This window comes from Phlebotomus papatasi, chromosome 1 (assembly GCF_024763615.1).
Source record: "Phlebotomus papatasi isolate M1 chromosome 1, Ppap_2.1, whole genome shotgun sequence".
NCBI lineage: Eukaryota > Metazoa > Arthropoda > Insecta > Diptera > Psychodidae > Phlebotomus > Phlebotomus papatasi.
The window spans coordinates 68,277,302-68,303,323 of record NC_077222.1 but is presented as its reverse complement, the minus strand read 5'-3'; the positions used below and the strand labels follow the sequence as shown (position 1 = coordinate 68,303,323).

Here is a 26,022-nt window from a genome sequence, read left to right as displayed (position 1 = left end):
GACAAGTTTTAGAGGCAAATCCGTTTATTATATGAAACCAGCTAAAACTATGTTAAGGGTGGGTAAATAAGAAATTTTTAATTGAGGGATATGTAGCACCGTTGCATTGGATTGGGGCACCTTTCTAATTGATTTTTTTTCTCGTATTTTTTTGGATAAAATTGAGCCTAGGGCATAACACACTTACGACTTAAGCCGAGAGACGTCTTAACATAATTATAATCAAAATAATGATTTGACTCAGTTTCCCTCTAACTAAGCCGTTTGTCGGCTTAAGCTGAAAGACGGATTAGTCAAAAACTCATGGAAATATTATTTGATCATTATTTTGATTATAATTGTACGTTAAGACGCCTCTCGGATTAAGTGGTAAGTGTGTCTATGTCATTATCATGATATAATATTTAGCTTCCGATTAGGTTTGTGGAGCTAAATTGTGTCATAATAAGGTCCAGCTTCATTTAAAAATAGGAGAAAAACCATTTTTTTTTAACTTTTTAAGGTTTTTTGCCTTCAATTCTCATTGGCAGGCATGTTTTCGTTTGAATATTCTGTTAAGTATTTCAATTAGCAAAATAACCAAACTTATTAAATTACATAAGACAATTGTTGTTCATATATACAAAGAAATTATAAATGGATTTAAATAATCAGTAGCACAAACGAAAGGTCGAATATTTTTAGATCGAATAACCTTTAGGGGAGACTGGGGCAAAAAGTCACAAAACGGATATTTTATTTTTTTACAAGCTACCCTAGCGCCCCAGAAATTTATAATTAGTGCAGTTTTATAGGAAATTTACTGCTCTACAAATTTGTGAAAGTCATTTTCTCCTATTTTATAAGGAAATATTATTTATTGAGCTGCTTTCTAAAAGGTCATTTTGTGACCATTCTCAAAAATGCTGGGGCAAATAGTACCAGGCGTACCAGGTATGGGATATTATCACATTTTGATTTGCTTTATTACGGGATTTCGTAAATTAAAAAAAAAATAGCTAGGTGGACATATTTTCATAGGAAATTTATTCCTCTAAACCTTTTTACAACACAATCTTGTCTATCTAAACGAGAAAAGCGCTTTTCAAGCTATTTTAGAAAAAAAACACACAAGAGACTGCTAATCGTTTGACCAATGCATACAAAAAGCGGTGAGACGAGGAAATGGCGTTTCTTCTCGCCGTGAAACATCAGAAATTGCTTCGGTCTTTGTTACTTTATGCTCCATACCTTTTGTTACTTTTTACCCCAAGTGGTCATTTTTAATAAAAGGATTTCTTTAGAAAAGAATCTTTGTAAAATTCTAAAATAGATAGTGGTTTCGTATTCAAAGAATCCAAATCATTTAGGAAATATTTATCAGTGCATCAATTTTGGAAAATAAGTAGGTAAAAATTGATATCTGCTGTAAGGCAAATATTTCAAAAATGGGGCTAGAAATTTAAATATTTTTTATTTTCTGGATTCCTTGTTTGAATTCTAAGATACTTACGACTTTGAAGAAGGTCTATGTAGGCCATATATGGAAAAAATGTTAAAACACTATCTTTTTTTTATCTTGGAAGATATTGAATTTTCAAATTTTCAATTTGTGACTTTTTGCCCCAGTCTCCCATATTCTTTAGTCAATCTTTTTTAAGAGCACATCGGTTTATTTGTTAATTTTATGTCTTCTCACTTAAGGCCTCTACACATTGGGAGCAATTTTCGTCAAAAATTGCATTTTTGACAGAATTTTGACGTTTCGCCTACAGCAATGCAGCCAATTTCCTTCAAAAAAGGAATTTTTGACGAAAATTATTCTCAATGTGTAGACACCTTTAAGCATTATCCACATGCAATTAAATATTTACTCTTATCACATAGGGTGGAGTCATCACTTATAGACAGGTTACAAAAATCTTAAGTTGGTGTCTAAATTAAATTTTGAAAAATCACAAAAATTGTTAATAACATCATAAACTGAAAATGTAATGATTTTTCGAAATCTGTTTTAGATAAGAACTTAAGATTTTTTAACTCTGTTCTATCGCATTTTCTGATTGGCTAAAGGCTCTAGCCAATCAGAATAATGCCTTACCTCTAATAGGAAAAAAAAAACACTTTCAAAAATCAGTTGTGCTTTGCCATTAAGCATAGGGATATCGCAGACTTAAAAAAAACAGGTAATCCGTTTTTTCTCAGCGCAAAAAAAATGTTCGCTCACTCGGCGATTCAACCACCAAATTTTTTGATTGATGTAGAAAAAAGAGAATAAAATGAGATATAAAAATTTATTTTTTGAGGAAATTCCACTTACTGTACTACATATATTTAAAAGAAGAAAAAAAAAGATTTAAAAAAATTTAAGTAAAACTATATTGAGAAAGAAAATGCGTTTTCTGACGAAGCATCAAAAGAGATTTAAATCAATTTGAGAGAATAGCGCACTGAACATCAACGTGAAATAAAAGATGCCTTCAAAAGTAGAGTAAGTTATGCAGAAGAAGATGAAAAAAAAAAAACCAATGAAAATTATTCACTTTGAACAGGAAATGCAATGAAGCATTGAAGATGAGTTTAATAGAGATTAAAAAAATAAATAAATAAAGAATTTCACATGAATGTGCAAAAGAAAGTATTAGATGGACTTTTTATGGTGTTATTCACAATTTAACATTAAAAAAAAATATACTACTAAAAATACAGAAAAAAAACTTGTAAAAGCCGTAAAATGTGTGTCAACGTTGAAATAAACCCTATATTTAAAAAAAAAATCCTACACGAAAAAAATGAGAGAGAAAGAGATAACTTTTAAAACTCTGATGGATATATTTCATAATAAAAAAAAAATTGTTATTATATTGAAAAGAGTGAAGATGATGATGGAGTCTTTGAGAGGAAAAGTATGTAATTGTTCTAATTATAAAAATTATACAACAATATACATTTAAACGATTGTATATTCTTCTAATCAAGTCTTTATTGTAAGGTTTATTCATGATAAAAAAGAAGAAAAAAACATAAAAAACTGAACATTTGTGTCTCTTTCTGTTAACTGGAAAACAACAACCCAAACTCTATTTAGAGGATTAATATTAAAAGAAAAAGAGAAAACAGATAATCTATTCGTGAAACAATTATATATAAAAGAAAGAAAAAAGCATTAGAAACCATATTTTAATAATTGTATATTCTACATAAATGAAATCATGATAACCTGAAAAGAATGTTCTTGTTAGACTTTTAATGGACTTTACTTTTTTCTAAATGTGTATTTCAAGATTGCAAAAAAAAAACAACAAAAAAATATTTATTAACAAAAAAGTATTCGAAGAATTCTCTTCAAGGAAGCAATCAAAAAAAAATCTGGATGTCAAAATAAAATGGAAGGAGATCAAAAAAAAAAAAGTTAGAAAAAAATTGATGTGCAATAAGACAAAAAATTACCAATATCAAATTAGTTTTTTTTTGCTTCTCCTCCATAGCCAGACAAAAAAAAGATATAATGAAGAACAAACCATTTAGTAAACATCTGCATTTACGTAAACTTTTTGTATGAAGAATTTTCTAATGATATTTTTTTTCTACAAATACCTTTCTCTGTGGGAGAATTTTTGATGATGAAATATGTTTAGAGGGAGGCAGGGGGAAAAAAGGAGCCAAATCTTGAAGACTTTTCACGATAAAACTCGGCACAACTACATTTTACTATGATCTTTTTTTTATTCCATAATTTGCAGGGAGATTATGCGTTTTTTAGGTGATTTTTGGTGATAAATAATTTTAGGCCACGCCTCTTTTGGGTACTGCTTAGTATTTTAGAAGCAAATGGAAATATAAAAAAATAACCTTCCATTTTTGGGACCTAGAAATGTCAGGTTTCTCGCAAAAGATAAGAAAACTTGCTGGATAAATGTGATCTAATTGATTTTATCTTCCAAAGAGGGCGTGGCCTAAAATATCTTGTAGGCGGAGCTTATTCCAGAACTCCCGAACCATTTCCCTTCAAAATATGGAATTATAAAAAATCTCGAGTAAGGAGTAGGAGTCCCAAACACTTTATACACAACCGTGCTACAAAAAAATTTAGCACCGTTCTGTAATTCACATTATATTTTGTTTCTAAATGGAGAAAATAAACTCGACTCTAATTCTTTGTAAATATTTTATCGATTTTTTTTTGAAAGATGAATCCCTTTCATTATTTAACGATTGATAAATGATTTTGTGACAAAAAAGATTGAATTGTTGTAGTTATTGTTAAGTTATTTCTTTGAGAAAAGAACAAGTCTCTGAAAGCTAATTTTTGTGTGGTTAGAATGAATCTAACATTAAAAAAAATGATAAAATTCTTGAGCAATGAAAAAAAAGAAATTATTCACATTTTACTCTTCCGTCTCGACGATTGTCCTTCTTTATTTCTCCATTTGATCACTTTTAATTTTTTTTTATAATCATTTTTATTCACACACTTATGTAAGAAGAAGAAGAAATAAGAAAAAGAAACCATTAATTCATTATTTACTGAAAGAGAGAAGAAAAGATGAATCAATTTGGGAGAAAAAGAAGAAAAAAATAATAAAACGATTTATTTAATGAAATCAAACACTGACGAAATATTCACTATGATAGGAAAAAAAAATACTTGTAATTTAGTTGAAACTATGAATTCTATTTTTTGGATAAATTACTTCCAAGAATTGGAAAAAAAGCAAAAAAAAAAGAAAATTTGGAAGGGAAATCACACAATTTGTCGCCTCAATTTGGTGAGGATGAGAAATTTTGTTTTATTGAACCCTTCATCTATTTTTATATAGTCTCTTTTTTATTTACGAAAAAAAATATGATGAAAAAGATGTGAACAAAAGAATATTTTTTGATGAAATAATGAAAAAAAAGGAAAGAACATGAAATATACTCTTCCATTTTCTATCGCTATTGTTAATTTTTATTAATTATAGAAAATGTATAAAACGTTAAATATATAAATATAATAAATTTACTATTATACATAATTTTTTTTGTATTTTTTTAAATTTTCTAATGCTAAATTTCTATTTTTTAAGGAACTCCGTTGAGTTTTGTCTTTTTCAAATTTACACAGATACGAGATGGCGCTGCAAACACCAGTTTTGAAATGATCAAAACGTGGCGCTACAGTCGCATTCTGATTCATTCCGATTCTCCACCTAAATTGGACGCGCCTTGTTTTCCCGGATTTTTACCAGAAAAATCCCACTTTCACCCCAGTTTTCCCGTGAAAAGTGTTCACAGCACACCCCAGTAAGTGCGTGAAGTGGAATATAAAGAAAATTCGCCTCGAATACCAGTAATTTTTGAGTGTGAAAAAAGTCTCAAGTGGAGACAAAACAAAAATGTCAGATTTTGGTTCGATTGCAATGAAATGGGATCCCAAAAACCTGGAAATCCGCACGATGTCAGTGGAGAAGACACTGGAACCGCTGGTACTGCAAGTGACCACCCTCGTGAATACCAAGGGACCCAGCAAGAAAAAGAAAGGTGAGTTTAGAAGGGCTGGGTTTTGTTTTTTGGGGGGAGTTTCACTAAGATTTAATTGCCAAGAGTGCAGCACAGGGTGATTCATTTTCCCAGGAACCCAATTGTTTACGGAATTTTGATTTCCCATGATTTCTCTGCAACTTCCCACGGAATTTATTGAGAGAATGGCCATTTAAAGTGTCCCCAAATTACCGCTTTTAATTTAATTTCTATAAAAATAGAGAATGTGAAAGGGGGACATTTTTTCTTGCACAATTTTGATCATTTACGAGGTTCAGGGAAATGACCTGTGGGAGCCCCAGGAAGACCATGAAACCTACCTGGGAGGCAAGGAAATTTTTTTAAAGCAAGAAGAATATGTAAATTAAGTTGTTTATGGAGGCTCAAGGAGGTTATTCAGAGAATTACAAGGGATTCATTAGAGAATTGCTTATTACCTGGAAGCCCAGGTAAAATTCTATGAGAGTATCTGGGTTGGTAAAGTAAAATCTTTTGGCAAAGGAAGTTTGTTAAATATTAGCTCAAGGAAAGATCAGTAAGGGTCAAATTTGGAATTCCGGACAAAGCCATATGGGAAAGTACTCTCCTTCGCACGATTATGCCTTCGAATAGGTAAATAAATGTTTCTAAATCTCTGGAAATCCTAAGTATAACAAGCCATTCTACTGATTTCCAAAGCATAAAGTAACATCTGTTTTAAATTTAATTCATATATTTCTCCTGAATTATCAAACATTCAATCAATTAAAGGAGATAAACTACATGAGTCTTTGGTGTGATAAGGTCCGTATTTTTCGTGTCTCTGGTTTTTGTCACCATCATTATAATTTTGATTTCAGAAAAACAGGCATTTTTTTTTTATATTTTAAGAGATTATAATCTTTAAAACCTTGCCACTCTGTACCCAGGAGTGCATGCAGCTCAAACATTAACCCTTTAACGACCCTTTAAATCAACAATAAAAATTAAACTGAGAAACATAATCAATGATAAGTCTAACGTCTAATCTTGGAAAGTCCAACAGAGTCTGATTCGGTGTATTTTGTGCTTCTATGAACGATAGGGATAAGAATAGCCCAAAAATTTAAGTAATTTTTCTGACAATACCAATGAATAATATTTTTCGCTTTAGTGAAAAATATTACGTATGAATATTATGGTTTTTTATGCAAAAAGGGTTTTGCTTTAAAAAAAAATTGGAAGTATAAAAAATAAATAAAATCAATTATGAATTTGAGAATTTAAAAATTCGCCATTTTTGAGCTTAAATATTTACTAGCAAATAGCTAGAGACTTGCAAAAAATATTCTAGGTTCCTTCAACCTTCTACGTTACAATTATGTACAGATATAAGAAAAAAATAACTTTAGGTGGTCAGGAAAAATTATTTTCTTTATGGGACACCGGTGATCCAATCGTCCTTAAAGGGTTAAAAGGTTTCTGATTTTTTGCCGTTTACACCAATAAAATTCATTATGGTTTTAAAAAACAGCGTTTTGGAAAGTTACAATTCAATTGGCTCACCCAAAATTCTACCGTTCAAGTACGAGCCTAACTCATCAGCTAACATTTATTTAGTTATTTTTTATCGTTAGACGAATATCCTCTGAAAAATCTTGTCTACCGAATTCTTTAACCGTCTCCAAAAATCAGGGATGGAATGATAAGTTTTTGAGACTATCGAATCGATAGTATCGATAAATCTATATCTGTTCTGTACTGGACACACTTATGACTAAAGTCCAAAGACGACTAAGCTCGTTCATAGCCAAGTTACTTCCTGAAACACTACAAACGATGCTCAGCGTTCACTGGTATCTACAAAACATAGATTTTATGCAGATATTTCTATTGAAATGCACAAATACTACTTTGAAAATGAAACTACTTGCAAAATTACTTCACAATTCATGTATAACAACAAGAATTATTCACTTGAATCGCCTGAATTTGCTTAAGTCACGGAATTGATTTAAATAAGTTGCGAAAATAAATTTACAATTATAGTTTCATTTTAAATAGAGTACATTGCATTAAAAATACCTGCACAAAAACCCACAAAAGCTATGTTTTCTGGATACCAGTGACTACTACTAAGCCTTGTTTGTAGTGTGTCAGGAACATGATTTGGCTATGAACGAGTTTAGTCGTCTCTGGACTTTAGTCGTAAGTGTGTCTAGGAGAGATAGACTAAGTGAATGTCAACTTTTTAAGCAATGTTCCGCCCGTTCCTCCATTCATTGTGACATTCTTAAAAGAATGTGACTGTAAATTTTTCAGAATAGATAGTCGATAGTATCGAAAATGAGTTATCATGACACCCTAGGTCCCTTTTTTCCCCTTACCAAGGTCTTATGCCTTTAGGCCTATTTTGACCAGTATCCTATGCAAAAAAAAAATAAAAACATCCATAGAAATAGATACCCAAATCATCAATCTTTAAAATTACTATCTGAGAAATACTGAGGAAAAACAATAAATAACAAAGACGGGAACCTTACACATTAATAGCTGTACCTACTGACCCCATGTCCCAATGGTAGAATTTTTGAAATTTTAAAATGAAAATTTTAGATAATATAGTGGAAATATTGGACCTTCATATGTTTAATAGCTTGAATTAAATAATTTTAGGTGTGATTCCTACACAATCACACGTTTTTTATTATATTAAAAAAGATGTAAAGAAATATGCATTTAGTTTGCGCGATTCACTTAACTCCTTTAAACTTTAAAGAAATTATTCATAAGCAAAAAATATGATTTTGGATAAAATATTTCTATATGATCGTCTTTCTGATGATTCTCTTTACTGATTGGAATTCTGAGTGGAGAATTTTTTTGTTTGGTAGTTACACTTAGTTCTTGAAAAATTCTTTAAAACTTCGGTAAGGCCCGTGTAAACAAAGAGCGATTTTAGAATTTAGAAAAACTTCTTTAAAAATTTACATATTTTTAAATAAGTTTTTCTATTTGAATTTTACGGAAATAATTTTTTTTTATAATTATGTAGAAAAATTTGTAGTTGTTTTTTCCTGCTCAAACTACTTCGAAAAATATGTGAAATTAAGCTTTTTATTCAAAATATTGCACTTAATTTTTCAAGAGGAAATCATAAAAAAAAGAGATGGAAAAGCGTCCCAGCTTTGCTGAATGCTCGAACTCACGAGAGAATAGATCTCACCGTGAATAAGCTTTTCGCATGATCTTTTGGTGCTTACTGGTCTGCTAGAGATCAAATTAATCTAAAACTCACAAAAGCATCTGAAAATCAAAAAATTTGTACTTAACCAATTCATTACCGATAAAGACCGATGCAACCGGGCTCAAAATTTAAATGCCTTTCTAAAAAAATCCAAATTTAACCAAGTCGGTTGAAAAATGTATCCTCCAAAATTTTGACCTTCAATAATTCAAAATGGCGAATTTTCCGGTCATAGGTATGTTATGACTAGCTCTAAAACATATCCAAAAATCATTAAAAAAGCTTGGGCCAATTTTGAGAAAAACCGCAAACACATTGCTTTTAGGGAATTTTAATTATAGGGGATGTAAAATTATTCAAAAATCTGACCGATGCAGACGGGTTCGAAATTACAATACCTTTCCAAAAAATCCAAATTTAACCAAATCGGTTGAAAAATAAGCCCTCCAAAGTAGTTGACCTTTGACCTACAATAATTTAAAATGGCGAATTTTCCGGGCATAGGTATGTTTGGGCGATATGTTCACCTGGACTAGCTCTAACTGTGTTATCACACTTGCACATTAAAATTTTAATATCATTCACATTAATTGTCGCTGGTGAGAGTCCAAATGTGTAATTTGTGTATTTGAATCATTTTATATTCAAAATTTGATCTATTTGTTGATAAAAAAGGTAGACTTGGCCCGAAAATTTGATATAAATTGATTTATAGCATTAATGCGAAAAATTAATACGATTTTCTCTTTAATTTTTTAATGTGAAAAATATTTATGCTTTAGGTAAATTTAAACTTATTTTTGCAGTCCAAGTCCACTTTATCAATAAATAGAAAAACCCCAAATATTAAGTGACTCAAAGACACAAATAACATATTTGGACGCTCACAAGCGACAATTAATGTGAATCACATTAAAATTTTAATGTGCAAGTGTGATAACGCCGTAAAATATATCCAAAAGTCATTGAAAAAGCTTGGGCCAATTTTGAGAAAAACCGAAAAACATGGTTTTGGAGGGGATAGAGGGCGGGAGGAAAAAAAATGTCGAGATTTTGTTTTTTTTTTATTGGGGTCATCGAAGACTGAAAGTCGATATCTCTTACCGTTTAAGCTCTAGAACGGTGACAAGTTGAAAAACAAAGACGATTATATAGCTGCTCTCTCTTTGAGTTCGAACAGTAAAAAAATTGAGTAAAATGAATTTTAAAAAAGGAATTGTAAAAAGATCCTTTTTGACAACGTATAAATTCCATTAGATTTTTTTAAGGCAAAAAAATTATTTGAAAAAAAAATTAGTTTTAGTGTTCAAATATTTAATTGTCCCTTTCAGGGAAGTCTAAGCGTGCTAGTGCCCTTGTGGCAGCTGTAGAGAAAGCCACTGAGAATTTCATTGAGCGTGGCGAGCAGATTGCCTATGAGAATCCCGATATTACGTCAGAGATGCTGACAGCAGTTGAAGAAGTGCGCAAAACAGGGTCGTCTATGAGCATTGCTGCCCGGGAATTCTCTGAAGACCCTTGCAGCTCCCTCAAACGAGGAAATATGGTTAGAGCTGCCAGGAATCTGTTGTCAGCTGTGACGCGTCTTTTGATTCTTGCCGATATGGTTGATGTTCATTGTCTCCTCAAGAGCCTCCATGTTGTGGAGGATGATTTGGACAAATTGAAGAATGCTTCGAGTCAGGATGAACTGTTGAACAATATGCGTCAATTTGGGAATAATGCCAATGAACTGATTAAGCAGGCGGCCAAGAGGCAGCAAGAATTGAAAGATCCCCAACTTAGGGATGATCTAGCAGCTGCTAGGGCTGTGCTGAAGAAGCACTCGACGATGCTTCTTACAGCCTCGAAAGTCTATGTGCGCCATCCAGAATTGGATTTGGCCAAAGTCAATCGGGACTTTGTGTTCAAGCAGGTCTGTGAAGCTGTCAATACAATCAGTGATGTGGCTCAGGGAAAGAGTTCCCAGCCAACTGATATGTATTCTGGAGCTGGTGAATTGGCAGCTGCTCTGGATGATTTTGATGATGGTATTGTGATGGATCCGTTGGCCTACAATGAAGTCAGGTCACGTCCGTCTCTGGAGGAGCGCTTGGAGAGTATCATTAGTGCTGCTGCCTTGATGGCAGATGCCGATTGTACTCGGGATGAGCGCAGAGAGAGAATTGTGGCAGAATGCAATGCTGTGCGTCAAGCTCTGCAGGATTTGTTGTCGGAGTACATGAGCAATGTGGGCAAGAAGGAACAGAGTCCTGCCCTGGAGAGAGCTATTGGACAGATGTGCAGGAAGACTCGTGATCTTCGACGTCAATTGCGAAAGGCAGTTGTTGATCATGTGTCGGATTCCTTCCTGGAAACGAATATGCCTCTGTTGGATCTGATTGAGGCGGCCAAGATGGCTAATGAGAAGCGCGTGAGGGAGAAGGCAGAAGTCTTCACGAAGCATGCTGAAAAGTTGGTAGAAGTGGCCAATCTCGTGTGCAGTATGTCCAATAATGAGGATGGCGTCAAGATGGTGAGATATGCAGCAGCTCAGATTGAGACACTCTGCCCACAGGTCATCAATGCTGCCCTCATCCTCACGGCTAGACCCAATAGCAAAGTAGCACAGGAGAATATGGAAGCCTATCGTATGGCTTGGGAGAATCAGGTGCGCATTCTGACGGAAGCTGTTGATGACATCACGACCATCGATGACTTCCTGGCAGTTTCGGAGAATCACATCCTCGAGGATGTCAATAAATGCGTCCTGGCTCTTCAGGAGGGCTATGCCAAAGATCTTCGGATCACGGCTGGAGCCATCCAGGGACGTTCAGCCAGGGTCTGCAATGTCGTGGAAGCTGAAATGGACAACTACGAACCATGTGTCTACACCAAGCGTGTCCTGGAGGCTGTCAAGGTTCTGCGGGAGCAAGTGATGTCCAAATTCGCTCAACGTGTCAATGTCGCCTGCGATGCACTGGAATCCAATTCGCAGAAGGATGTTGATGAGAATGACTTCATCGATGCCTCTAGGCTGGTCTATGATGGTGTCCGGGAGATTCGTAGAGCTGTGCTGATGAACAGAAGTTCAGAGGATCTGGACACAGATACAGAATTTGAACCTGTGGAAGATATGACGCTAGAGACTCGTAGTCGTTCAAGTGCTCACACTGGTGAGGGAACTGTCGATGAATATCCGGATATCAGTGGAATTACAACAGCAAGGGTGAGTCATTTTTCCCTTATATTCATCCAAAACTTTGTAATATTTATTTGGGACAGGGAGACTGGATTTCCAGGAAGTTACATCTATTTGTGATTACGGGAAGTAAAAATAATGAGCTTATTTTTTTCTAAATTAATTTTGTTGAGAGTGACAAAAAATGCTGAGACTTTTAACCACGCGAAAAGAAAAATTGTGTTCCATTTAATCCCATTTCCACTTTTAGCTTGTTCTTTCCGTTCTTCCTGTTTTGCATTATAAATAGTATACCAAACCACAGGCCTTTTTTGCAATTAACATAGAAATCTATGCTACTGAATTTCAATTAAAAATGGGTTGCGATGAATTGAGTATTTATCTTCTATTTCAAAAGAAAAATATGGGAAATAAGAGAAATAAAAATATTAAATTTTATTTTATTTTAAATTTTTTTTATATCTGTTGATTAATATCCAATTTTGGAATAATCTCTTTCGAACTTTACAAGGAATGTTCCTATTGAATTTTTTGATTGAGGTTAATCTAAAAACAAGCCAGATTTTCTAACGAGTTAAAAGTAAACTAAAAATAAAATATAATTTGTATTAATGAGCTACTACTTGTTCTTAGTTCGTAGGGTATCCCAGTTACTTAAAAATTTGCAACTCCCTCGGATGAAATACTACGGAAAGGGCCAATTTAAGGTTAATATCGTTCAATAATTTCATTATTACCTTAAATTAATAAATTAAATTCCATTTTATAAAGTTTTACTTTATTTTTTGCTGAAATATCGTAGGAAAATTGCTTAACGAAGAAAAATAAAGGAAAAATTAAAGTTTTGATGTCGATGGATCTAAGAAACTAAGGCAAATGACTAGGTCCTATCAGATAATTTTGAAATTTGTCATTATATCCATCATTCATACCTCTTAATGTACTCCAAGGGTCGAAAGTCTTCTGTTGTTAAAGGCCAAAAGAACATTTTGCCTCTAACACTGTTGCTTTTTAGTGGAAAAATGAAATATTCCGTCGAAATTTAATTGTAAAACGATGCTTGATGTTTAATATGGTTATTTCCAGATGCTTTTGACCCAAAATCGCATTCGTAAGTGAACTTAGGTCATCGTCGCATGAATACTAAAAATTATTACAAAAAAGGCTTTTAACAATTTGATCAACATCACATGTTTTACGCTATTTCAGAGTTTTAAGGTGATTATTTTTTCATAAAAATGAATGATAGATCTTGCTTTCGCTTGTTTTTTTTTTGTCTGAAATTCTGACTTTGAAACTCTCAAATAGTGTAAAGCGTGTCATGTTGATCCAACTGTTAAAAGCCTTTTTTTGTAATAATTTTTAGTTTTCATGCGACAATGACCCAAGGCCACTTACGAATACGATTTTTGAATAAAAGCAACAGGACATAACCAAACTAAACAACAAGCATCGTTTTACAATCAAATTTCGGTAGAAAAGTCCTTTTTTTCCACTGAAAAGCAACACTCTTAGAGGCAAAAAGCTCTTTTGGCCTCTAACAACACAAGACTTTTAACCCTTGAGATACCTTAACAGGCATATGTGGCAGATATATTGACAAATTTGATAATTATCTAATAGGACCTAGTCATTTTTCTTAGTTTGTAAGATCCATCGCCATCAAAACTTTAATTTTTCCTTTATTTTTCGTTGGTTAAACATTTTTCCCAAGATATTTGAACAAAAATTTATGTAAAAAGGTTTTAAAATGGAATTTAATTTATTAATTATTGTTAAAAATACAATTATTAAAAGTTATTAACCTTAAATTGATCAAAAATAAATACTCTTACCGCTAAATTTATTGGGTGGAATTATACTTATTTCCAGCCTAAAAAACAAAATTCTATTATAATTCTAAAAATCATTATAATAAAAAATCAAAATGTCGATTTTTTATGTTGGCATGAAAGTACGCTACGATCCACGGATGCTACGGATGAATTTTTTGCGAGACTTCTTTTTTTATTGAGTTTCTTGAAAGTATAATGGGGTGGAATTATACTTATTTCCACCACTGTATAACTTTACTTTTTAATTTCTTATAAGACAAGAAACTTGAGAAAATTTTAACTTGGGATTGCATCTTGTAGAAGCAATAAAACCAGCCATAAGCAACAAAGGCTCTGTTTTGGCAAAATTCCCGTTCTTTCAAGAAATTAGCCTCCTTCCCAGAACCAGGACTTTATCTTTTTGGCGGACCGACTGCTAAAATTTCAGCAACCACTAAAATTAGTTTTTATTTAGGATTTTGAGACGTTCGGGAACTGAGTTAAAACTTCAGTCTAAGACCTACAATCTTTTTAAATGCTGCAACTTTTCAGAACATCCAAATTTTCGATTTTCGAAAATTAATTGTAAAATATTTTGGAAATCAATTGATGTTTTACGATGAAATTAGAGCGTATTCGTTTATCTAAGATCCAGACCTTTCCAAAGATGAATTGCACTCCCATCTTTGTTGTACAGTGACCTAAGCTTTCACTGAAAATTACTTGACTGGAGACTGGTGGACTATATTTTCTGAGTTAGTTAACCGATTTTTAAGAAATTTTAGTATGTTATATCGGAGGTAAAGAGGAGGTAACTTAATTTATTTGAGGGAGGGGAACTAATAATTACGAACAGTCCTGTTTATGGATTGGGTTTTTCTTGGGAATGCTGTTTAATCCTCTTATTAAAACATAAATATGTTAAAATTTTAATAAGAAATAAATTGCCGCTAATGTAACAGTGGCGTTATTCGGAGAGAATCTCCGTCCGGATGCGACAACACAACTAGTGGAGTTTTCAACCCAGAATCAGAATCGTGTCTTCCCTTCCTCAGTGGTCGAGTGTGTCAGTGATTTTTGGGTTTCGTTGTGTTTGGGAATTTTTGTGTATGGTGGGAGGCTTCCAGTGTTCTCACAAAGAATCCTGGATGGAAACAACACACAACCTTCAATCATCCGGCGGCAACTGAACTTTGGGTTGTGTGTTGTGTCCATCCAGGATTCTTTGTGAAAACACTGGAAGCCTCCCACCAAACACAAAAATCCCTGACACACTCGACCACTCAGGTAGACACGGAGCGTGTCGAAAGCTCTGGTAGAAGAGTTGAGTTTTTGATTCTGGGTTGAAAACTCCAGCAGTTGTGTTCCGCATCCGGACGGAGATTTTCTCCGAATAACCCCACTGTTAAAATTTCAACTTTTGTTGATCTTAATACCATAACTCTTGACTGGTTGACGGCGTAACTTGTTTTTTGTTTTGCTCTTTTATGGAGTTTTCTTAGTGAGAATATGTGATATTGAGATTAAAAAAAATCATTCGCCAGATCATAAACCTATTGGAATCGGTTCAAGCTTGTCTGGAATTTCAAGACCTTTCCAACGAGCCGAAATATGATACCATTCGGATGAGAAATACGCTCTCTAGAGTCTTTATAACCTTTGACCTTGAAAAACCGTAATTAGGAATGATTCAAGGGTATTTTTGTATAAGGACGAAAAGAATGGAAAAATAACCTTAGCACGCGTTTTCTAGAAATCCCAAAAACGATGGTTTTGATGGAATACGTGAAGGAGTGGGAGGCGGAAATAAGGGCATTGTTAATGGTCCCAGGGTCAACTTATGATGGAGGCGTCCCCTGAATGTCTCAGGTCTCTAACCGTTTGGCTTGTAGACGTAGTAACGGTCGGACAGGCAAGCAGCTTGACATCATTTCTCAGAAATCGTGTGTTGATAAAAGTAATCCCCGGGGGGTAGAAAGTGGAAATTTTGGGGCTGAAAAGAAAAAATCTAGGGATCATTATACTGTTCTCTCTTTGGAGTTCGAGCAGCAAAACATTATGAAATTTAGGTTTCAAAAGTTTAATGAAAGTTATTAAATATCGAAGTTAATGTAATATATTTCCCATTTCCCCTATTTTTTTGTGATATTTCGTTTCGAATAACTTGCGAAAATACCCACACCAAATGAAATCTATCAGTTACCTTGAATTCTCTTGTGACTCATGGATTTTCCAGGAAGCCATGCGTAAGATGAATGAAGAGGATAAGCAAAAGATTGCGCAGCAAGTTGAATTGTTCCGTCGGGAGAAGCTCACATTTGACTCCGAAGTGGCCAAATGGGATGACACCGGCAATGACATCATTTTCCTGGCCAAGCATATGTGCATGATCATGATGGAGATGACAGACTTTACACGTGGACGTGGTCCCTTGAAGACTACAATGGATGTTATCAATGCGGCTAAGAAAATCTCCGAAGCAGGAACGAAACTCGATAAATTAACTCGTGAAATTGCTGAGCAATGTCCAGAGAGTTCCACAAAGAAGGATCTACTGGCATATCTGCAGAGAATCTCTCTCTATTGCCATCAGATTCAGATTACGTCCAAAGTGAAGGCTGATGTTCAGAACATCAGTGGCGAATTGATTGTTTCAGGAGTGAGTTTCTTTCGCTTCTTATTGCAATATTGCAGGTTTTTTTACAGGACAATTTTTAAGGGATTTCCCTGTATTTTGCAGCTCGATAGTGCAACTTCTCTCATTCAGGCCGCTAAGAATCTCATGAATGCCGTTGTTCTCACCGTCAAATATTCCTATGTGGCTTCAACGAAGTACACTCGTCAAGGAACTGTTGCTGTAAGTATATCTTTTTTCTATTTCAATTTACTTTGAGTGCTCAAGGAGAAAGAAAGAGAATCGCATGGGAGAAAATAATTCTTCTGTTCATTTTTGAATGCTTCCGCCTTTGAAAAAATGCTCCAAATTTTGTGTGGGATTGATTGTGTGGATTTTTTGATATAAAGAATGCCGTAAGTAAAAGAAAAAAATAAGAGGGAAAATCAAGGGGTTTATATCTGAGGACATTGAAAAAATATTCGCCTTTTGTCTGAAAACAATATTTATAAATTTTGATAATTTTGTTTGATATACTATTTATACTCGAATATTGTAAAATTTTTCCATGACATTTATATGAACTTTACAGTAACATATAAATTCTTTCTAAGAAGTCAGTTAATTTTTTTTTAAAAGTAAATTTGCATATTGAAAATTTGAGGGTCTCTATCCGCTTTACCTGCATCTGAAATTCCTAAAAAAAATCTCCGTTAAGAGTGTGAAATATTATTTTATGCATTCATTTGTAGATGGCGCGCTATGTAACATTTCATTTTATTTTCGATGAGATTGGATATTCGAATTGGATCTGAATTCGTATAGGATAATTTAGAGAATTTCAAAATCATACAAGAGATCAATAAGTCAAATACAGAGGAACAATCATGTAAATTTTCAACCCATTCAACAATTTATATTAACAGCGGAAATTCTTTCGAAGCTAAGAAAGAGCCAATTATTATCCTAAATTTTTTTAAGAAGAAAGTATTTAATGAATATGAGTCGTAAATCACATTGTTCTCATATTTTTCCAAATTGTTGTTAAGAATCCGATTTGAATACTGAGTAATTTCATCACTGGAGTATTAAACAGGTGTACAAAAATATTGAAAAAAGGTGGCTAAGGCCGGCTTCAGACCTAAGGTTTAGCCCAGTTCTCGATAGTCTCGAAATTCAAAATAGCAACCAATTTTATTGGTTTTTCAAAATTTAATGGATCACTTGCCCATGTTGACCAATCTTAAGTGATAATTTTCCAAAAAATTTGGATTAAGAAGAAATTAGAGAAGTTAAGCCATATGGCTAAGCCTTAGGTCTGAAGCCCGTATAAGCGTTTCAGGCTTTGCGAAGTGCTTGAACTTGTGATCCAGAGATTGGCTTAGTGCAGTAATAATCTTTGGAAGAGACAAAACCAAGGCAAACCTTTTCGAAAATCTACCGCAAGCCTAAAGTGCAAGTTCACGTACTTCCATACTTTTGTGTAACTCGTCGGTTTAAATGTTCGAACTTCCAACGGGTTTTTAGGTAAGTTCTCTCTGATATACATTCGAATCGGAAAAAAGGAAAACCTCAACAGAAGAGAGCTCTAAAATCGGAAAGGTTATTACTGAATGAGAGGATTCTACACCTTAAAAGTGCTTCTATTTCACAAAGTTTTCCCACTGGCTATTTTTTCTTAACTTTACTAATTCACAGCCGATTTGGCCTGATTTGTATTCGTACCAATTTAGAAATTACACAAAATATCATAAATAGCTCAGGATTAATACTCAAAATAGCTTAGGAGTAATATAATTGAATTTCGGATAAAAATTAGTTATCGGTTATGAACCGGCTCATAATTGATTGGAATCATTTCAGGTTTATCACGCATTTCAAGACCCTTCCAACAAGCTTAAAGATGATACTATTCGGATGAGAAATACTCTCTCTAGAGCCTTTTCAACTTATGACCTTGAAAAATCGTTAGGAAGAATTTAACGGTATTTTCATGTAAAGACTGAGTCCACCTGGATAATTTCTAAAACATATCCAAAAATGAAAAAAAAAATCGCTCGACTCGTTTTAACCCTTTAAGGACGAGACGCTTTTTTCTGATCGAATATCAATAATAAAAAAAGAAACTAATATACAAAATTAATTAAATGTCTTACATCTAGCCTTGGACAATCCAACAGAGTCTGATTCGGTATATTTTTTGCTTCTATGAACGATAGGAACAAAAATAGCCTAAAAAAAGCATTTATCAGTGCGGGCATTTGAAAATTCGTCACTTTTGAGCTTAAATATTTACTATTAGAAAATAGTTGGAGTTTTGCAAAAAATATCCTAGATTCCTATAACCTTCTACTTTACGATTACGTACAAACATTAGAAAGTAGGAACTTTGGGTAGTCAGAAAAAATGATTTTCTCTAAGGGTCACGGGTGACCCAATCGTCCTTAACTCTTTCGCGTCACACTTTTATTCAGCAGATGAATTCATGTTAAATTGAGTTTTTCCTAATGCTTTATGATCAAATATAATAGTTCAGAGAGAAAAAAATGTTCCATTGCGTTAAAACTCGGAAAAACTCCGGGTCATATATGACCCTATTGTCCTCAAGGGAAGTGGACATACCATTTTCAAAGTCTATATCATGGGCTTTTTAAGAGTTTTTTTTTACTTGAAGTAATTAATTTGGCCAAAACCATGGCAAACTGGATTGTTTTGATGAACACTGTACTCCTGGTGTTCAAGGAATCTTCCTGGTAATCCCTTGAACAGTCACTGTCACAATATTTTGAGTGGTATTTGGCAAAAATAAACTTATCCACATATTTATTCACACACAGTACAATTGCACTATATGAGACTCTTGCAGAATACTCTAAAATATTGCAAAATATGTTATAATTCATCAGATATAAGATGAAATGTCCAGGAGCAAGATATTTTGCTCCTGGATTTCACAAAGAAAAACAATGTCCCAACTATCCCAACTACATTGTTGGCACGAAAACACTTTCATAAACTTTTCCCTTGCCGACAATAGGGTCATATATGACCCGGAAAATTCTACGCGCTTTTCTGGAAAAGTGAGTGTAGTTTATTATATCAAAATATGCAATATACAATCTTTGGATATTCTATTTTGTCTTTCTAAAGAACTTTTTGCTGAAAAAATAAATGAATATAAAAAAATTTTGAAAAAGAAAAGTCATTTCACAAAGTTCGAAATTCGTGATTTTAGATCTTAAATATTTTCTTTTCCTGAATATCTGGAGTCTTGAGAAAATTAGGCAAGAATCTTACATCCTTCTATTATGATGTCGTGCACAAACTGATAGATTTCAATTAATGTAAATAGTCAAAAAAAAAGCTTTTTTTCCCCGGGTCATATATGACCCTAATGACGTGAAAGAGATAATTGTAAATCTTTATTTTTCAAAGTTTCTAGATATGAACCCCTTGAGAAAAGTGGATGTTTTTGTGGAGATTTTTCTTCAGTACTTTTTCTTTGCAAATTTTATCAAAATAATTATATAGAATGAATTTTCACAAATATTTTTCACTTGAATTTTTCTTGTTTTTGAAAAAAAAAATTGCAGTCACCAATTGTGGTGTGGAAGATGAAGGCACCGGAGAAGAAGCCCCTGGTGCGTCCGGAGAAGCCTGAGGAAGTGCGTGCCAAAGTGCGAAAGGGATCCCAAAAGAAGGTTCAGAATCCAATTCATGCCCTGTCCGAATTCCAGAGCCCGGCTGATGCTCTTTAAACACCTCGCTTCCAGGTATTTTTTTAAACTGCATTTTTCGTTTATTTTATTTTATTAATTTTTCATATTTATAAGAAACACACAAAAAAACGCGTAGAAAAATTAGTAAGGAAAAAAGTGAAATTATTTAAGAGCACAGTATTAGTGGCAATTTTTTTTTTAAAAAACAAATATTTTACTGAAGACACTATCGAATATTTTCTATACACAATTATTTTCAAATTGCATTTTTCTACTGATTGAAAATAAGAGAAGAAAAGGTTTTTGGAAGGATATTTTAAAGATATAAAAAATAGAGGATTATAAAAAAAATATTGAGACAGATGAATAAGCTTAAAAAATGCAACTTTAACCACCACTATTTCCCCAGAGAAATATTAATATACAATTTTAAATGAAATAAAAGAAAATTTTATCAATTGCAGAATATTAGATATTTGAGATGAAGCATAAAAATGACATGAGAGGTTAAAAAAAAATTAAATTATTATATATTTTAGAATTTAGTGACAGAGATAAAAAAAAACTTGAAAATTACTCTAAAATTAAATAGCAATTACAGTGACAATTTTGAGTGTAATAAAATGAAAAGCTAGTGTTGAACTGTAAAGCTTTTCGGTGTCAATCTTTCAGACTTGATCGACTTTCTTTCTAAACTTTTTTTTCTTTCAAATAAATATTGGGAAAATTCACCGGAAAACTTTGCATTTCTTTCATTTGTGCGAGAAATATTCTGCCAAAGCATTTCTTTTCAGCTGCAACGGTTGTAACTAGATAAAACAAGTAAGTTTTTATTGGTTCTTGAGCTGGAAGTTACTTTTGAAGTACAGTGACAGGTAATTGATCTGAAGCAACCAGAGTAATTAAAATTAAATTACTCTTTTAATGAGTGTCCCCCGAATACATATAACAATTTTTGGATATTAAGTGAATACAGTAGGTTCGTCATATTAAAAATCAATTACACAGACCACAATTGTTTCATATAATGAAGTTTTGTTACATGTTATTGCATGAAACAAGTTATTTAATTGTGGTTTTAAGACGATTAAGCTTAATGAGCTTAATTCATAGCGCCGAGCAGATTTTCTTCTCATTCTTACGATTTTGTCGAAATGTCGGTGTTGCAGTTTACTGATATTAAAAAAAAAATAATATAGCTTTGGATTGCAGCAACTTAAAAAATAAAAATAAATACGAAATAGAAGGATGTAAAACGTACTGATAAACACAAGTTCAAATTGTTGCACCACGAGGGTGACAAATTATAAAAAAAAAAACTATTTTTTTTTAAAGAAAAAAAACTCACTTTCGTGAGGGAGGTGGGGCTGTTCTTCTTCCTTCTCCAATTCAGAAAGAAATCAACTCACTCAGGGACCTCAGGGATAATTATCACTAAAAATAGAAAAAAGGACGCACACCACCACTTCACATTCTCACCGCACAAGATCACAATATTTCAATATTACTTTCCCTCTACAGAAGACGACACCAAAAAGAAAACTGGCCCCTGACCAAAAATTCCCCTTTTTATACCTCCTGCTCAATCTCTCCCAATCCCGCTAACTCATCAGCTTATCACCCAACTGGTTCAATTCTAATTGTTCTCTTTTTCAATATAATTTCTTTTTTTCCCTCTCGCATCTCCCAAACCGCACCGCAACAAAATAAAGAAAATAAGTTGTGGTTATGTTAAAATAATGTCTTTCAAATAATAAACGTGCGAAGAAAAGATCTTCATCATTAAGATTAGAATACGTCATGATTCTTCATTCATACCGGATATATATTAGTTTTCCATTATTATATTTATTTCTGTCTGCAGTTGAATCATTTCAAAACAGATGAGAAGGATAAAATAATTATTGATCTTATAAAATTATCAAATGTTTCTGGTGTTATACTAATGAAAAATGGAGAGGGTAATGCTACTATTTCAATGAAAAATGGAAAAAGGACAACTTTCTCCTGAACTTGTTTTTACCGCTTCATTATTTTCAAGTGCTTCTGCATTATCGACTTTTTGTCTCGACTATTTTCTCCAGTCCCCTCCGTTTTCTAAAACCATCAAACAAGCGTGACAGGAACCAACACAAAAAAGTCGATAATGCAGAAGCATTTCACAACAGTAACGTGCTAAAAAAAGGTATAGGGGAAGTGCTTATAATTTTGGACAGTCTGCATATAAGCATCGATATCCTAAGTTTGAAGTGCCATATTTTCAATACTAATTGACTTTTCTTGTTACTCTCTTTTCAGAAGGATTGTTTAGAAACTTGGCAAGCTATTTATCATCTCATTTTTACTAAAATTAGTTCTAATACGTTTAAAAATGAATTGATAAGTAGAGGTGACCTTGGCTCTTATTTTGGACAACTTGATTATTAATTTGAACAACTTGGCTGTAAATTTGGACAGCTAATCCGCCTCAACAGGATGCCCATTGTTCCTCATTTCATGAACCAATCTTACCAAGTTCTCTTCCTGTTCATATAAGGGAAATGTAGAATGTCACAGAAGCCCAGAAACTTTCCATATCATTCAATAAAATGAGTTGACTTCGGTGCTCCAAGTACGTGCGGATTCGCTCATTCCCTGCCCTTTCCGGGAGCCTTTCAAGGCATTTCTCACTGCATCTCTTTCGTAGAGATGATGCTCCTTTATTTCTCCAGGCATTTGTCCAACCTAGTCATCACAAAAGCTAAAACTTCACGAAATTTCGTGAGAAAAACACCTGTCCAAAATAAGAATCATCACCTCACTGGTGAATGTCTTAAAAAATTTCCCATTTTTCACACGAAAAATATAATTCACAAGGCAAATCTCACTTCAGGTCAAATGTACAAATCATCAGTAACGTGAATCAACACAATATTCAATGAATATTCAATAATATCACTCAAAAACAGCGAACAAACTTTGTTAGTACTTCACCAAAACTAAATAAGACTGAAGTAAGCCACGAAGTTCTGTCATATTTCTCGTAAGCAATTGCTCACACTGAATTTTCAACAAAGCAATTTCAACTCAAATCATATTCAAATTTTAACGTATTTAGTGTTAAAATCTTCCAAAAAGAACAAATATTTAGATAGAATTCATTATTCATCAAATATTGGAATAAAAATCCATCATTTTAATCAATTTATTTTTAGTGTCCAATGTTATCCTCAAAGTGTCCAAAATAAGAAACTGGACAAAATTAGAAGCATTTCCCCTACTCATTTCTCGTTGTAATAACACCATAAACCTTTCCTCCAAAACATTTTTTTTTAATTTTGAAGACTGATCTCTAGTATTTTTGCATTATCGACATTTCTTTCCATTGTTTCCTGTAAACACATTCGAGGAGGACTAAGGAAAACAGTCGAGACAGGAACCAATAAAAAATAAAGTCGATAATGAAGAAGCACTTTAAGACCAGTCTTTTGTTGAAAAAATGTTTACGAGAAAAATTTACCTTTTTCATTTTCTTCAAAATTGAATTCTCTACCTATACTATAGGAAACTGAAACAATTGATAAAAATTTCATTTTTATGTTTTCAGAGCATGTTAAAATTAAAATTTTGTCATAAATAATATATTTAAAAAAAAAAAAACTCAAAACGATTTTTGCAATTGTAAATTGAAAATTTCTTTAGATTTGTTCTTCAAAAATGAATTACTACAAGAATTATTATTAGCTGCACATTTCTTGCCCATTACCGATACGGACTGCGGTGTTGAGCACTGTTATTTTTTTTTGTAATATATTTTCGAAAAAAGTATGTACTTTAAATTTGTATAAGCGTAATGCCCGAGACACACTTACGAGTTAAACTGAGAGCCGGCTTAACGTAATTATAATCAAAATAATGATCAGATTATATTTTCATCAGTTTCTGACTAATCCGTCTCAAGGCTTAAGCCGAGAAACGGTTAAGTTAGTGGGAAACTGATAGGAATTGATTCAAATCCGTTAAACCGTGTCTCGGCTAAAAACGTAAGTGTGTCTAGGGCAAATAAGCGTATCGTTCGTTCCTTTATCTTTAAAAAAAAATGCGAAAAACAACTAAGAAAAAAAAACGAATGGACAGTGGACAAACGTGTTAATTCGACAAAAAATAGTTCACACTCAAAAAACATTCACATGACAAAAAATAGGGTAAAATGAGGTAATTTGGAAACATATATACAATCTGGGACATTTGAGATTTTCTGACTGTTTTTAGAGATTCAAAAGGAAGAAAAGCGGTTCCTGTTCTTCTTAATCGTTCTTTTCTTCTATTCCACGGTCTTTGTTTTCTCTTCTATAATAATAATAAAATCAAATTTAGCAGTAATTGACTTAAATCAGTCAATACAATATTAAGTTTTGTTAAATCATGTTTTGTTAAGAAATAAAGTGTCTCGATAATATTAATAATCCAAAAATAAATAATTTAGACAGAAATTGTTAGTGCCACGTGGTTCTTTCATTTCAGTTTTAAAATTTCCCTTAACCCTATAATGAGTAGAGGATCTGGTGGTCAAAAAATTCACTTTTTCTGACTTCTTAAGAGCAAAATATAATTTTAAAAGGCTGTAGGATTATTTTTAGGAGACCGGTGTTCCCATTGTCCTTAAAGTTAACTAAGCCCTAACTAAGCTTCTTTTTTGGCTACACTTTTTTATGATTTTATTTTTATTTTTTTTATAATTTACTTTTAATGTGAATTTTTCTCGAAAACCTAAACCAAACGTGTTCATATCATATTGGACGTCTTCTCGGTCTCTAAACTCCGCTCTGCTCTTTTTAATGAAGCCATTTACTTCATCGAATTGGATGAAATCCGATTTTGAGACAATCAAATCTCAGTTTAATGCCGCGGTGTATATAGCTTCAATGTTCAGTTAAAAATAACAAGCCCTTTAATCATTACTTTCATCAACTTTGAGTGCTTCAATTTCTGATTTTTATTTTTCAAAATGATTTATAAAAGACTGTGTGAATAAAGAAAATTTGGGAGTGTGAATAAATAAAAAAAAGTAAATGATTGCAGATAAAATGAAGATCTTTTTTATTTTACCTGCTTTTGAAGTTCTATAAATTTGATAAATTATCCAATTTATCAAATGTTAAGCTAGGGATCTGTCCCCCCAAGATTCGACGGTATTACCTATTGTTTCTCTGAGATCCCACTAAGATCTGAGTCCAAATTCACGAGCGTAACCAGCTAAGATTTTGACTAGTTAGTGGTTAGTATATTTTATAAAGATAATTTTGCCTCACTGCCTAAAGGAAGGGAAGGTGTCTCGAATTAATACAAAATGGAGTGTTGGGCGAGATAATTGGTTATGGCTATGGCTAAGTTTTCGATTAACAGAAGTCCTAATTCGTTATCTCTTACCGTTTGATTTCTGAGGACTGGCCTGGCACTAACTCAAAAATTTAGGAAGTAGGGACAAACATTAAAATGGCATTTCGTCGGCTCCAAAGAAAACTATTGTAAGTTTACTTACAAAAAAGGTGCTGTCATTAGGTGCAGAAACCTTCCCCACAAAATTTGATGTTTATTAAGTTAATCCTGCAAAAATTATGAGAGAAAAACTAAAGAATATATAATATTCAATGCCTTGGTATGTTAAAACACTTTCAAAAATTGAAAGTATAACTAATAGTAGTGTAATTAACTAAAAAAAATAAATATTAGCTGTCACACTTTAAACTTTTCTCTTGAAAAGTTGCATTTTAGACTTACAATAATCTGCTTTCGAGCCGACGATTTTTGTTTTAAATTGCGGGTTCGTTAGAAAATATACTAAATTATGCCTCCAAGAGGGAGGGGGGTCTGAGGGAGGGGACGATATGAAGATAGTTCCAAAGTAAGATTTGTTGAATTCGATTAAGAAAATTTTAAATCTTCAGGCGCATTGATTGAAGACCCAATACAATTCTACACTTTAAAATTGTTTTAAAGAAGACTAA

The 26,022-nt window shown here is 33.0% G+C and overlaps 1 protein-coding gene across 1 annotated transcript; it reads left to right on the top strand.

The window, feature by feature from the left end:
- Window positions 1–5,128: 5,128 nt before the first annotated feature.
- LOC129798553 (catenin alpha) lies at window positions 5,129–20,774 on the top strand. The gene is made up of 5 exons (XM_055841755.1): window positions 5,129–5,502; window positions 10,039–11,915; window positions 15,939–16,361; window positions 16,443–16,559; window positions 19,910–20,774. Exons 1-5 carry the CDS (start codon window positions 5,358–5,360, stop codon window positions 20,072–20,074), a joined length of 2,727 nt encoding a protein of 908 aa, XP_055697730.1. The 5' UTR covers window positions 5,129–5,357; the 3' UTR covers window positions 20,075–20,774.
- The last annotated feature ends 5,248 nt before the right edge of the window (window positions 20,775–26,022 follow it).